The sequence below is a fragment of the Peromyscus californicus genome, unplaced genomic scaffold, assembly GCF_007827085.1.
Source record: "Peromyscus californicus insignis strain IS unplaced genomic scaffold, ASM782708v3 Scaffold_21__1_contigs__length_65335640, whole genome shotgun sequence".
NCBI classification, from domain to species: domain Eukaryota; kingdom Metazoa; phylum Chordata; class Mammalia; order Rodentia; family Cricetidae; genus Peromyscus; species Peromyscus californicus.
The window spans coordinates 9,227,383-9,241,777 of record NW_026294514.1 but is presented as its reverse complement, the minus strand read 5'-3'; the positions used below and the strand labels follow the sequence as shown (position 1 = coordinate 9,241,777).

Genomic DNA, 14,395 nt, shown 5'->3' with positions numbered 1-14,395 from the left:
TCCTCCTTGTCCCGCCTATACTTCCTGCCTGGCCATGGACCAATCAGTGATTTATTTACTGACCAATCAGCAACACATTTGACATACAGACCATCCCACAGCAAAGGTCAATTCTAGAATATGCATTTAAAATCTAAATACATTTCTATTTTCCTTTTCCACAGAAACTAAAACCTGAGAAAATAAGTTTTGCGTCCAGAAATGTACGACAACTTTTAGGACGCTTCACCTAAAATTAACAAAAGTTGTTTCTCATCTGTGATGAATAGCTAAGCTTTTAGGTACTTTTTTTTTGATAACTAATCTTTGGACATATTACCACTAATATCGTTGCTGCTTATTTTGAGGACAAATTTTACAATTCAGAGTACGCAGGTTATCCCAGACGTTAACTTCTAACACTGGCTGATGCTGACAGCTTAAAAACACTGCCAACCCCGTAAGATGGAGAACTCGGGTTGCAGACTCCTCGGGTTAAATTTCCTATAGCTTTAGACCTTGACACCAGGTGAATCCATCGGGAGGATTGGTGTGTGAAGTGACCATAAATAAAGCAATGGCCTGAAACAAAATGAGCCCGTGACGGATGGTCGCTTTTCACAATGGCAATCCTTATTATGTGAGTTTGTCTAACTGGAATTACACAGTACTTAAGAGATGAGATGGGCTCTCGGCAAACGTTTAGAGATGGTCCTTGCAAAGCAGTCCTTCGAAGGAGATCGCAAAGCTGATTCCCTCCAGCTCTGTCTCCTTTTTGAGGGGTGGGGGGAGAGGGATTGGGTGTCAGGCAGGATCTCACTGTGTAGCCCTTAACTATCCTGGAACTCGCTATCTACACCAGGCTGACCCTGAACTCACAGAGATCCCCCTGCCTCTGCCTCCCAAGTGCTGGGATTAAACGGATTGGCCCGGCTCCCGGCCCCTCCTGTTCTCAGGAGCGCAGCACAGCTACCCTACCAGTGGCCTGGACGGCTGCCCCGCCCTCCCTGGCAGGGGTGAGTGACAGCGACGACGGCAGGTGCTGCTTCCCGTCCACCGCTTTTGCGTGCGCCGCGCCGCGGCCCGGGAGGGGGAGCCGGGTTTGCACGTGGAAACTGTCTTCCTGTCCTCGAACCAGCCTTCGGGAAGTCCCCCGTGGGCGGCGGCGCTGGAGCACAGGGTCAAGGTGAGCTCATCCAGAGCTGGAAGGGCGGCTTCGGGGAAGGCGAGAGCATCCCACGCCCGTCCCGGGTCCCGGACAGTGCGCGCCGTCCATCCCGGCTGTCCCGGGCGGGAGGACCTGCGCACAGCGCCTCCTCCGCCCCCCGCACAGCCCGCCTCCCCCCCCCCCCTCAGCACCGCTCGCCCTCCCCCGCCCCCCAGGCCAAGCTCGCCCGGCTCGGAGACGACTGCGCCGCTGCAGCCGCCGCCGCCGCCGCCGCCAGGGGGAGCGAGTCCCCGACGGGAGACGCGCCGCCGGCTCCTCCGCTTCCTCGGAACGCGCCTTCCAACTTGAACGTCCCCGCGCCTCCTGCCTCTCTGAAGAGCGGAGGGGGAAAGATGGAGACCGAATCCCGGGCGGTGAGTGCTCGGGGTCCCCGGGGCCCGGGGTGCGGGTCCCTGCGGGGCTGGAAGGGTGTGCTTTGGAGCCGCCCAAACGCTCGCTTCTGTTCGGTTGGGAGGGAAGGCGGTGCGGCCCGTCGGGGTTGTGTGAAGGGGGCTGGCCTGGGGTCCCGACTCCCGGGGGGGGCGGGTGGGCAGCGCGGGTGGGGGGGCGGGAAACGGCCGGGGACCGCGAGGGAGGCTCAGCCCTCCGTGCCCAACGAGCGGGCAGCCCTGAAACGCCTTCCCGCCCAAAACTGCGGCGCCCTCGACGCTGGCCCGCCCGCCCGCCCGCCCTGTCGGGGACACATTCTCGTAGCCCGCGGCCAGCCGTCGTGTGGCCGTCGATGCTCCGCCCCGGGGAGGCCCTGAGCTGGGGAAGGCCGGGGGGGAGGGGGGGGGGTCTCTACGCGCCCCCTCCCCCCCCCCCCCCCCCGCTCAAGCTTGGGGCCCCCGGGCCCGGGGCCTACGGGCCCCTGCGGAGCCTGGTAACGTGCCGCCCCGCCCCCGTCCCGCCCGGCAGCCAATCCGCGGGCGCTGGCACCGGCTGCCCCCTGCGGAGCCTGGTAACGTGCCGCCCCGCCCCACCCCGCCCCGCCCCCGTGCCGGCCGACAGCCAATCAGCAGGCGCCAGCCGGGGAGGCCCCGCCCCCGCGGGCCTGCTGCGCACGAGGCCGAGCACCAGGCGGCCCCGGCGCGTGGTACGTGCCGTTGAGGGTTCCCGCCACCGCGGCTGGCGGGTTTGCCTGGCAAAATTTCTCGCTGGCTGGCCTTCTTTTCCCTCCCGCACTTTGGTGGGGAGGGGGGGGACCCTCGCGTCGGCGCCTCGCTTCACGATGACCCGAGAGAAGCCGGGGACGTTGTCAGTTCGGCCATGCCCCCCATCGCCTCGACCTGCTGGCCTCCCCGGGGAAGGAGCACCGAGGCGGTGACTGCGACGGTTAGCCCCCACCTCTTCCCTTCGGTCTCTGCAAAAAAAAAAATAATGGTCCAGTTCTAGGCTAAGCCCCAGAGAAGGAGGCGGGGAGGCCCTCGGACTTAATAAACGCTTGAGGGGTCAGGCTTGACCACGAAGCCGAGGGACCCATACTAACAACCCGGGAGCAGCCCCGGCCCCCATGCTGTGAAACGGTGGACAATTAGAGGTGTCCCCGGTTTCGAGCCACGGCTGATCTCGAGGGAACGTCCATGCCACCTCTCCCCGAGCCTTGTGGCTGCGAACAGTCAAAGGTGTTCTAGAATATGACTGGTACTTCGGTCCTTACCCAAATGTTGAGCACATGCGAAGCAGGTTTCTCCCGAAGCAATGATCTGTTTGTTCGTACAATTCAGCAAACACCCATCGAACACTTGCTGTGTGATGTTACTGGTTTACAGGTTGTAGTGTTTTAAATATGTAGATATAGGCAAACTTCCTGCCCACGTGGATATTGTATCGTAGTGCAAAGTGACAGGTAAATAGATGTTATAGTAGAAGGTGGCAAATAGTAAAAGAAAAAAAAAAGTAAGCAGATAACATCCACAACAGAATAGGAGCCTTTAAAACAAGGGAATGAAGTGAATGGGTTGGTTTTGGTTTTGTTTTATCAATATTTTTCTTTTTCTCATTGACTAACCTGAAGTCTCTTCATTTGGGACTGTTTTCATCCACCTCTCACGAGAAAAATTATGGAGTTTGTCTTCTTACTTAAACTTGAGGACAAACTAGAACTTCCATTGAAGTCCTTTGTTTTTAGAGAATTTTCTGAAGACTTTTTTTTAATTAACAAGTTCTATATTATAAATAAATAAGAAACAAGGTTTTATCTATTGGAGCTAGAAGATTTTCTCTGGTACAGTGTTTTCTAGAATATCGTTGGTAATGTTTACAATTAGATTTCCTTTGTTGAAATAGTATTACATATTACTATTCATCTGTTTCCTTCCATTCTCTAAAATACCGTATATTTATCTGTTACTTTGTACTATGATACTTACTATTCATGAGGACAGGGAATTTGCCTTTTTTATTTTAATCACATGGACGTTTAAAATAGTGGTTCTGTTGTCCAACAAAATGGAAAAGGACAAATAATAGAAAAGAACAACCCTACTGTCTAAATTAAAACTTCATTGTGATGTTTCTCAGCAAATTATGAACTTTAGTATTTAGTATTTTTGAAGGACTTAAACTGTCTCAAACGTCTGTTTAGTCTTCCCAGAAAGAAAGTAATATTAGCTTTTTGTGTGTGTGTGTGTGTGTGTGTGTTTCTTTATTTTTCCTTTCATTTTACATTGCAAGTCTTTCTGGTTGCCATTATGCAAAGTCTTTTACACTGATATTGATACATTAAGCCTTCCAATTTAGAAGTATGAACATAATGGATATGTCCTGAGCTCAATTCTTTGTCATGAAAATGTATAATTAAGTTTTTAGGTATTTAATGTTTTTCATAATGTTCAGGTTTGTAAATTTTTCACTGATCAACCCTGGCTGGCCTAGAACTGTGCAGACCAGGCTGGCCTGCTTCTGCCTCCTGAGGACAGGGTTGGAGGGGTGCAGCACTGTGCCCAGCTAGGTGTGTGTTTTGTAAAGATAACTCTAATTTTCAAATAGATACATGCATTTACAGTTTTGACTTTCAGGCTAACACTATCCAAGTTTATTAACCTGTCAGTGTTCTTTAGCCAAAGACTACCAAGAACACATCTGTAATTGAGTTGTGTCTGTAAATTCATTGGAACTAGGAAGAAAGTACACCGTGGGTCCTCTCAGGCATTAATAACTTCATTTATACAATATAGGCTTTTAAAAAGGATTTCATATAGAAAGGCTTTACCTGGAATGCATGTTGTGAGGAAATGGGAATATTTCTATGATTGTGTTAATTATTATTTTAAAAATAAGATTGATAAAGGAGAAGCAGTTGCTCATATTATCTAGGATAAAGCAATATTTGGTAATTCTCATGGTTTGGACAGTGTTTTTGTTTTTATCAGTATTTCAGACATGATTAAAGAATGCTTCTTTTTATCTTGATCTATCGTAATTATAGTGCCCTTGTCTGATGTTGATGTTCTTTAATGAAAGAACATCACTGCCTAACTGTGAGTGCCAGGCTTTTCACGCCTGGATAAAATGGCTGGGACAGAGCATCTCCCAGCCATCTGGGTCTTCTTTTCTCCCTCTCTGACTTTTCTATGAAATGAATGCTTATGAGGGGGGTTGCTTGTTTGTTCGTTGGTTGGTGGGTTGTTTTTTGTTGTTGTTTGTTTGTTTTTGAGACAGGGTTTCTCTTTGTATAGCCCTGGCTGTCCTGGAACTCACTCCCTAGACCAGGCTAGCCTTGAATTCACAGGGATCCACCTGCCTCTGCCTCCCAAGTGCTGAGAGTAAAGGTGTGTGCCATCACTGCCCAGCTTACTTATTGTTCTTCCTTAACAAACAGCATACCTCATAGTTATTGTAAGTATATTTGAGCAGTACATCTAATATAAGCTCTTCTCTAGCATGAAGTACTTTGTTTCATTTTTATTCCCCCCCCAAAACTAATTCTAGTTTTCATAATCTTAGAATAAAAGTCAAGTCTAGTAGATGGCATTTTGCCTAGATGACTGTTTTGATGGCCCTGCATTAAAACTCATGCCCAGTGCTAAAAGTTTAAAATGACTTTATTTTACAGCAGACAACAAATCAGACGCAAACAGATTCATTATCTCCATCCCCTAATCCTGTGTCACCTGTGCCTTTGAATAACCCAACAAGTGCCCCAAGATACGGAACTGTGATCCCTAACCGCATCTTCGTAGGAGGAATTGACTTTAAGGTATCTGTTTGTGGGTGCAACATGGTGGGAAAGGAAAGGAGTTTTGTTTTTCTTTACAACTGAATAGTTCAATTTCCAGCAGGTATTTCCTATTAGGACTATAAAAATTATATTTGCGTATTGGTTAATAGGCTTCACATTTCAATACAGATAACCCTTTAAACAATTGTGTAGGTTAATTTACATGTGTATACTTGGGCAATCTCACATACAAGGAAATTGAGGCTTCTTTAATTGCTGTATGCCCCTTGTTACTTAATGATGGAAATCTACCTTTCTTTAATCTAATTTTCTCATTATTGCTCAATATTCTTCGTTTTTCAGCATACTTGTTATACTTTCTTACATGATGCTCCAGTTGCCTAAATGATAGATTATTTCAATTTTCAAATGAAAACTTAATGTAAATATTTTAGTCTTGTAGAACCCTGTGTGTATATGTATATATGCACATATATATGAAATTTTTTAAGATTTATTTATTTTATGTATATGTTGCTCTATCTGCATGTACACCTGCATGCCAGAAGAGGTCATCAGATCCCATTATAGATGATTGTGAGCCACCATGTGGTTGCCAGGAATTGAACTCAGGACCTCTGAAAGAGTTGGCAAGGCTCTTAACCACTGAGCCATCTCTCCAGCCCCCAAACCCTGTATCTTTATCCCAGCCTTTATCTTGCTTTCCTAAGCCATGTCCTAGACTTCAATTTCTTACAAATAACTCTCTTCAATAGGATTTATAATCTGATCATTTAAAAGGCTTTGTAGTCCAAATAGAGAATCTGTACAAAAGTGTGCTTAATCAGCTCATCAGGTATTTCATTCTTTCAGAAAAGCATAGTTGAAATTATTTTCAGTATTCCTGCATAAGAGGTAGTAATAGATATGTACAGGAAAGGTATTCGTGGATATTTTTAATCAGATACCCTTACTGGAGCTGAGGATATAACTCAGAGGTAGAGGTTTGCCTTGCTTGTAGAGGCCCTAAGTTCAATCATGTACACATTCACACTTCTCTTCCGAATGGATTTATAAAAGCATTTCTAAAGCCAGGCGGTGGTGGTGCACTCAGGAGGTAGAGGCAGGCGGATCTCTGTGAGTTCAAGACCAGCCTGGGCTACAGAGTTCCAGGAAAGGCACAAAGCTACACAAAGTAACCCTGTCTCATGGGGGAAAAAAAACATTTCTATTAGAAATTATACAGAGAGATGCCTTCTGTGATAAAAGGTGCCATTATGTGTGATTTTTGACACTTACTTCCATGTACTCTATCACAATTTAGGTAAAATTACTTTTTCTTTTACTTAAGAAAAATGTTATCCTTAGTGTATTTGCCAAAATAATGATTCTTAAGTATGTGATTGTTTCACTATAAATAAATATGCTTTATAAAATACCTTTGAAAGACTTTCTGTACCTATGGAACATGTGGATATTCCTGCTTAGAATTCATTCATATTAAACTTCTTAGTGAACTTTGAAAGTAAGTATTCCATAAATACATTTCATGTAAGTCACTAAAGCACATGAAGGGTGATAGGAATGAATCTTAGAGGTCATTGTTTCTATGCACCCAGAGCATTCAGGTAACAGAATTCTTTCCCGTGAGGAATATCTTTTTCAAAACTACAAATAATTGCCTGTGAGGAAATAATCTGCTATAGTAGCAGTGTCAGACTGTTCCAGACTGTCCCTCTGCAGGTTTAGTCATCTTGACTTTCCCCTTGCTCTGTGAGTGTGACTGAGGTAGTGACTCCTCTCCAGAGAATAGTCTGCATTAACTTTTTTAAATATCTGATGGCAGTTCCCATTCTAGCATTGATTCCATTTTTAGAAGTTCTGTTATTAGAATAAAAGTAATTCACATATTCTTAGATTTAGTGTTTGTCATTGTCCAATTTAGCAGGCTGAATGTTATCATCCAAAATAATAAATTGTGTATTTAAGTAAGTGAGGTGACAGTTGAACTCAAAATGAGTGGCTGTGCTCTAAGACATCTTTTGATTGTCCTTTAGGTAAGTTTAAAGTTACACTTAGAAGCAAACAGTTGCAACCGAACCCAAAACTCAAATTGCCATGAATTCACCATAAATACCCTGGGACTAGCTCTTGTTGTCTTCTCTGTACCAGATATTCCCAAACCATCTTTGTACACATCTTGAACGTTGTATCTATTATACCTATTTTATTGTATCCTCATAATGTCTGTAGTTAGCCAAAATATGTGTTGAGTACAGATAAAATACCTTGTAATTTGAAATATTATAGTCACTTTGTAACTTCTTATGGCAAATTCAAATATTTGAGGGAAATATATTCCTTTCCTAAGGCCTGATTCTTCCTAAAGACTGTGTTGATTACCATAAAGTGACTGGATTAGGCCATTATGACTTGGTTTCACTGCTGGAATTGCTGCCCTCCCCAAATACTAGAGGCAACAGTAATGCAGCCAAACTATGGGTTTAGGATATGTAATCCAGCATTAGCATTCTTAAAGTCACTAAAAGATTCCTTTACATAGTTAGCATTCTTTGCAGGTTTAGAATAATTCACTTTAAAATCGCTACTTAGCTACTACGTAAAGCAAAGTACATAGATTTTAGTAACAATGTTTTTGCCTATTTTTTAATGAGAGATACTCTAACTTGTTTTCTATATTTTTTATGTCTCCACAACAAGCATTGGAGTTGTTTATCTTTTATTGATTAAAATGTTTTTTAATGTTTTCTTTTTATTCCATTAGACAAATGAAAATGATTTAAGAAAATTTTTTTCCCAGTATGGGTCTGTAAAAGAAGTGAAGATTGTTAATGACAGAGCTGGAGTATCCAAAGGGTTAGTATCATTCACATAATATATATATTAATGAATTGTATTTGGTTGGGTTAGGTTTTGTATGCTAATATACTTTGTCTCATTGTATTTGGTTGGGTTAGGTTTTATATGCTAATATACTTTGTCTCCATTTTCTTAGCTGAAGAATTTTATGCCCTCTTGTTTTCCATACATTTGCTCTGTGTATGTGTGTACTTTATTGAGGTAAAGAGGGACTCTATAATACTTCTTAATCTAAAAACTTACTTTTTCATGGACCAAGGGGCCATTCAGTATAATATGACAAAAAATGTTGAGGGGCAAATTGTATAGTAGCTAAAGAAGCAGAAGCTGAAAGAACAGATGCTTCTGGAGTTGTGTTCTTGCTTTGCTCTATAAGAGGGTATATTTGAAAATTGCCGATCCAAAAGAATGTCTGTGGTCTGTGGTTCAGAATCTAGTTAAGGAACAAATGAAAAGTGCCACTCTAAGAAGAGTGACAAATTGTCCAATCAAAAAGAATTGTGGTAATTTGAAAGAGAATGGCCCCCATAGGCTCATGTATTTGAATGCTTGGTCACAAAGTAGTGGTACTTTTGAAAGGATTTGGAGGTGTGGCCTTATTGGAGGAAGTGTCACTAGGTTTGGGCTTTGAGCTTTCAAAAGCCCAAACCAGGTCCAGTGTCTCTCTCTCTTCCTGCTGTCTGTGGATCCAGAGGTCAAACTCTCAGCTCCTTCTCCAGCACCATGTCTGCCTGCATGCTGCCATGCTTCCTGCCATGATAACAGTGAACTAAACCTCTGAAGCTGTAAGCAAGCTACACTTAAAAGCTTTTCTTTATAAGAGTTGTCATGATCATGGTGTCTCTTCACAGCAGTAGAACAGTGACTAAAACAAGAATAAACATTGAAATTAGTAGACTGTGTAATATATAGAGCTGTTTCAGGATTTCTCTGTGAACAAAATCCGAAATTTTCTGAGAGGGAAGAGGTAGTTTTGCATAGTGCATTCACATAAGGAGTTTTGTTGCAAAGTTAAAAGAAAATAGATAAGGCAGTGGAGGTAAATGAAGGATTGTGTTTGTTTTCTTCAAATAAAGAAATATATTTACAGGATTAATAGAAGGAACCAATAAGATAGAAAACAATATTAATGGGGAATGACATGGAAAAATGGCAGGAGCTAATGTGGAAGATACAGTGTTTTCACAGGGAGACTGTTTTTTTTTTTTTTTTTTTTTTTTTTTGGTTTTTCGAGACAGGGTTTCTCTGTGTAGCTTTGCGCCTTTCCTGGAACTCACTTGGTAGCCCAGGCTGGCCTCGAACTCACAGAGATCCGCCTGGCTCTGCCTCCCGAGTGCTGGGATTAAAGGCGTGCGCCACCACCGCCCGGCTCAGGGAGACTGTTTTTAATTAAAAAGAACCTTCCTGGGACTGTCAGACAATATTCAGATGAGTTGAGATTATATCTTTCTCATTTAGCTAAAAGAATTTACATTATTTTGGTGATACTTTTATCATTAAAAAGCATGGAAAGTCAGATGTAATCCAATAAATGTTCTGGAGACTGAGGCAGGAGGCTTGCAAATTGGAGCTCAGCGTGGGTTACTGCCCTCTTCAACCAAAAAAAAAAAAGTCAAGGCTATTGCTTAGCATGCACAAGGCCCTGGATTCATCCCTGGAACCACAGAAAAGAAAGGGAAGGGAAGGAGATAAAGGAAAACACAGCTGAGATATTAAATTAGAAGCTGCCTTTCCATGACACATGAGTAATATAATAATAATAATAGTAATAATAATCAGGATAATAAAAGAGTCTATTCCAGAAAGAGAAAGGTTAGAACGTGAGAACTTACAAAACAGGTAATAGGGCAGGACAGCCTAGAAACAACCCAGGGAGTAACAATTACAGTGCAGAGAGCCTGAAAACGACCTGCCCTGTCTCTTGAATGAAAAAGAACTGTGGAGGCAATAAGGAAGGGCTGGACCCACTGACAAGTTCAGACAGCATAAGATTCCAACCGTAAAGAATATGATGGTCAATCTTCCTTGGCTAGAAGACAGCCATCTCTGAGGATAAGTAGTGGAGACTAGCAACCTTGAGCCTGAGGTTAGCCCATTCTCCAACTCTTAGAGCCACAGCTAGGCACATGACTTACCCTCTGACAAGCTAGAGAATACCAAAAGTCAGCCCGCAGCTTCTGCAGCCTCCTCTCTCGTAGAGAGTAATTTTTAATGGGATTCGAAAGCACTAAGACTAGTCCTCTGAATGACACTTCAGTGCTCTGTTTGTCTCCTACTCCTCCAAACACTTGGGAACACTATTTGGCTTAGGCAATAGCTGTGCCAAGTTGTTCAGACTGTGGAATTTCTGGAACATGGAAGAGTCTACCTGGCCTACATGTACAGTGCTACCTGCGGCCAGAGAGGCTCCTGGTGTACAATAAAAGCAAAGATCCTAGGCAAAGACCGCTTGGGGCGTGTTGACCCTTGGCTAGCACAGGCTCACCACTAGCCTAATCTTAGGACAGAGCGGGACTCCACGTTCAGCTGCACACTGCCTTTCACACGTTAGAGGACCGGAAAGAAGCTGCTCCAATAGTTTGTCTTCGTGGTTTTCTTTTGCTTGTGGATGTTTGGGGCCTTGTATTTATCCTTTTTCTTTAGATGTTTTTCTCTCCGCTCTTCCCTCCCCACTTCACAATGTATTTCTGTACTCCTTTTCCTCTCTGCCATTTAAACTTGTGTCTCTTCTTTCTCCCCTTCCCAGGCTCCTCTCATGTCAGTAATTTACTATTTTTATATTTACCCTAAGGTTTTAACTTACACATGTATAATGGATTATACATTACTTTTGCCCTTTTCTGATTTGTGGTCATTGACGGTATATTAGTGTCAATCAATTTTAAGTATATTTCCCATCTGTTTTGATTTAGTGTTCTAGCTGGTAAAGCCATTTGTTTTCTCCTTAGTGGGTGGTAATGGAGATTACGCCATCAAGAGATATCCATAACAGTAGATGAAACATGAAAAGGCAAGGGAGCACCCATAAGATCATAACTCCTTAATTATCTAATCTAAATATAGTAAGTAAAATACTGAACAAAGAATTCAAAAATCTTCTTGTAAAATGACCAGTAACTTCAAACTGTATGCAAACAAGCAAATGAGTAACATAAGCATCTCAGTTCAAGCCTGTGCTGGTTTGAATGAGAATGGCCCCCAAGGGGAGTGGCGCTATTAGAAGGTGTGGCCTTGTTGGAAGAAGTGTGTGTGTCCCTGTGGAGGTGGGCTTTGAGAGCTCATATATACGCTCAGGCCACACCAGTGAGACAGTCCATTTCCTCTTGCCTTTGGATCAGGCTGTAGAATTCTCCAGCACCGTGTTGCTTGCAGACAGCCATACGCCCCGCCATGATGATAATGGACTAAACCTCTGACACCCTAAGCCACCACCTCAGTGAAATGTTTTCCTTTATAAGAGTTGCCATGGTCATGGTCTTCACAATAATAGACATCCTAACTTAAGACACAGACCTAAATAACAAAATCAGAAACAAGCATGAGACAGGCTCTCAAGGCTGCCACTGAGGTCAATGGAAATGAGCAACAAGGTGTTGTATTTGCCGTCTTCTTAAAACACTGGGGAACGCTATCACCACTGTACTACTGAACCAAAATCTGGTGAGGGAAGGAACTGAGAAAATTCACTGCTTAACTCAGCACGGTTGTGCCAAAAATTTAGTACAAAAGGTAATTGGTCCAAACTAGGCAGTACATCCCCCAATCTAATAGTGTGAACTGAGATTGGTAGTTAAACCTCTCCCATCAGCACACTATAGTACATGAAATACCAGTGAGGGAAAGAATTCAAAACTCATTCTACCAAAAATAAAATATGTCCGATGTGATTTTTTTTATACCTCAGTCTACTCTTACTGTACATTAGTCATTTTGTTTTTGGGTTTTGGGGTTTTGTTTTGTTTTGTTTTGTTTTCATTTCTTAGTCTGTACTCTTGCAAAAATGTCTTGGAATGGTCTTGCTTTAGTTGTACTGTGTGTGGTTAGGCTGTATGATTGTTCTATGATATTCTCCACCCATTCTGACATTTTCTACTCTGAATCCTTACATTCAGCCCATGCAGCTTCCCTCTCATTCTCTTTCTCTCTTCCCCATATCCACTCCACTTTTACTTACTCACTATAACCTTCCAAAACCTTAAATTCTGAAAATTGCCCGACTTTCCCTTCCCAGATATTTTTCCTCCCTCACATTTTTTCCTATACTGATACCTAGCCTTATTCAGCCTATAGTCCCTCCACTCTTAATCCTAGTAACTAATATCCTAGTCATACCATCCTGGCTTATTGATCCTCCGGTAGTTATTGAAGTTATATTTAACTAGCTAGCATGATGTTTGTGTTGTAGACCTACCCAGCATTTATGGTTGCTTTTGCAATTAATACTATACTCTAGAAGTAGTAAAGAGTGTGCCCTGAGCACATAAGCTGAGGACTTCTGAACTATGCACCTCCACTCTACCACAATCTAGCCCCATTTAAATATTACAAGTAATTAAAGGATACAGCTGATAAAAACTCCAATAAATAAAATAACCACAGATCCATAAGTCTTAATTTGGTAATTAAGAAACATGAAGGCAGAGCCAGGCGGATCTCTGTGAATTCGAGTCCAGCCTGGGCTACAGAGTAAATTCCAGGACAGGCGCAAAGCTACACAGAGAAACCTTGTCTCGAAAAGCCAAAAAAAAAAAAAAAAAAGAAAAAAAGAAAAGAAAGAAAGAAAGAAACGTGAAAATCACACAGTACTACACCCCCCAAAAAATTATAAATGGCTCCAAATGAGAATAAATTAGATGAAATTCAAGATGGGGAATGAAAATAATGTTTAATAAAACAAAACAGTATAAAAATAAACTCTTAAATTAATTCAAAGAGAATATAAACAGCTAACTGAAATAAGAAGTTCAGTACATGATATGATAAATTTACTAAAAAATACTGAAAACCTGAAGAACTCAGTATGTCAAATAAATTCAATAGGAAGCTTTACCAATAGAATGGATCAAATGGAAACGAGAGATGAATTAGAATTCCTGAATCAACAAAGAAAATAATAAAACATAAATACAGCATGAGTTCTATGTACAACATTAAAAATTTACAACCATTGGAGTAGCAGAACTCCATTCTAAGGGCATAAAAATATTTTGATAGAATTATAGCAGAAAACTTCCAAATATAGAGAAATAGATGACCATCTGTCTTAGTTTCTTTTCCTGTAACTGTAATAATAAAATATGCTGACAAGAGCAACTTCTGTGGCACAAAGTTTGTTTTGGCTCACAGTTGAAGGGTACAGTCATCATGTGGGGAAGTCAAGGCAGCCAGAACTTAAGTGGCCAGCCACTTTGCACAATCAGAAAGAACTTAAGTGACTGGCCACTTTGCACAATCAGAAAGAACTTAAGTGGCTGGCCACTTTGCACAATCAGAAAGAGGCAACAAGTGCCCTCTGACTGTGGGCAAGTCTTTCTACCTCAGTCCAGTCAAGATAGTCATCCCCAGGCACGTCCAGAGGCTGTCATAACCAAGCTGATTCCTCACCCATGTGTCTAGAGGCTTATCTCTAAAGTGAGGCTAGATTCTGTCAAGTTGACAATTAACTGTAGTACTCAACTCAGGAGGCATATAAAAAACAAAATGGTCAAGAACAGAAAAGTTTTCCATAGCCTATTATAATGAAAACACTAAGTACAGAGAATGAAGAAAAATATGGAAAATCACATATAAAGGCAGACCTGTCAGCACTAATCCATTTCTCAACAGAAGCCTTTAAAGCCAGGAGTTTATGGAACGATGTATTTCAAGCACTGGAAGGTAATTACTAAGCTAAACAACTATATCCAGCAAAATAGGTCATAATTGAAGTTTCTATGATAAAAACAAGCAGAAGGAATTCATGACCACTTAAGCAGCATTACAGAAGATAATTGAATATTTCAGAAAAAAAGCCAAAAAATAACTCATCCAGGACACTACAAGAAAGAGTAAACCGCACTAGAAGAGTAGTTAAGGAATAGAAAGAAGACCAAACACTAGAAATTTAACAAATAACAGGAATTAATACACCTTTCGAATAGTAGGTTTGAATATTAATGGACTAAATT

The 14,395-nt window shown here is 42.2% G+C and overlaps 1 protein-coding gene across 1 annotated transcript in view; it reads left to right on the top strand.

Moving 5' to 3' along the window:
- The first annotated feature begins 1,539 nt into the window (after positions 1 to 1,539).
- Positions 1,540 to 14,395, top strand: part of Boll (boule homolog, RNA binding protein) — a 105,217-nt gene continuing 92,361 nt past the window's right edge. Inside the window, exons 1-3 of the mRNA XM_052749478.1 lie at positions 1,540 to 1,560; positions 5,244 to 5,387; positions 8,134 to 8,225. Of these exons, the coding sequence (XP_052605438.1) occupies positions 1,540 to 1,560; positions 5,244 to 5,387; positions 8,134 to 8,225 (257 nt within the window). The remainder of the gene's footprint in view (positions 1,561 to 5,243; positions 5,388 to 8,133; positions 8,226 to 14,395) is intronic.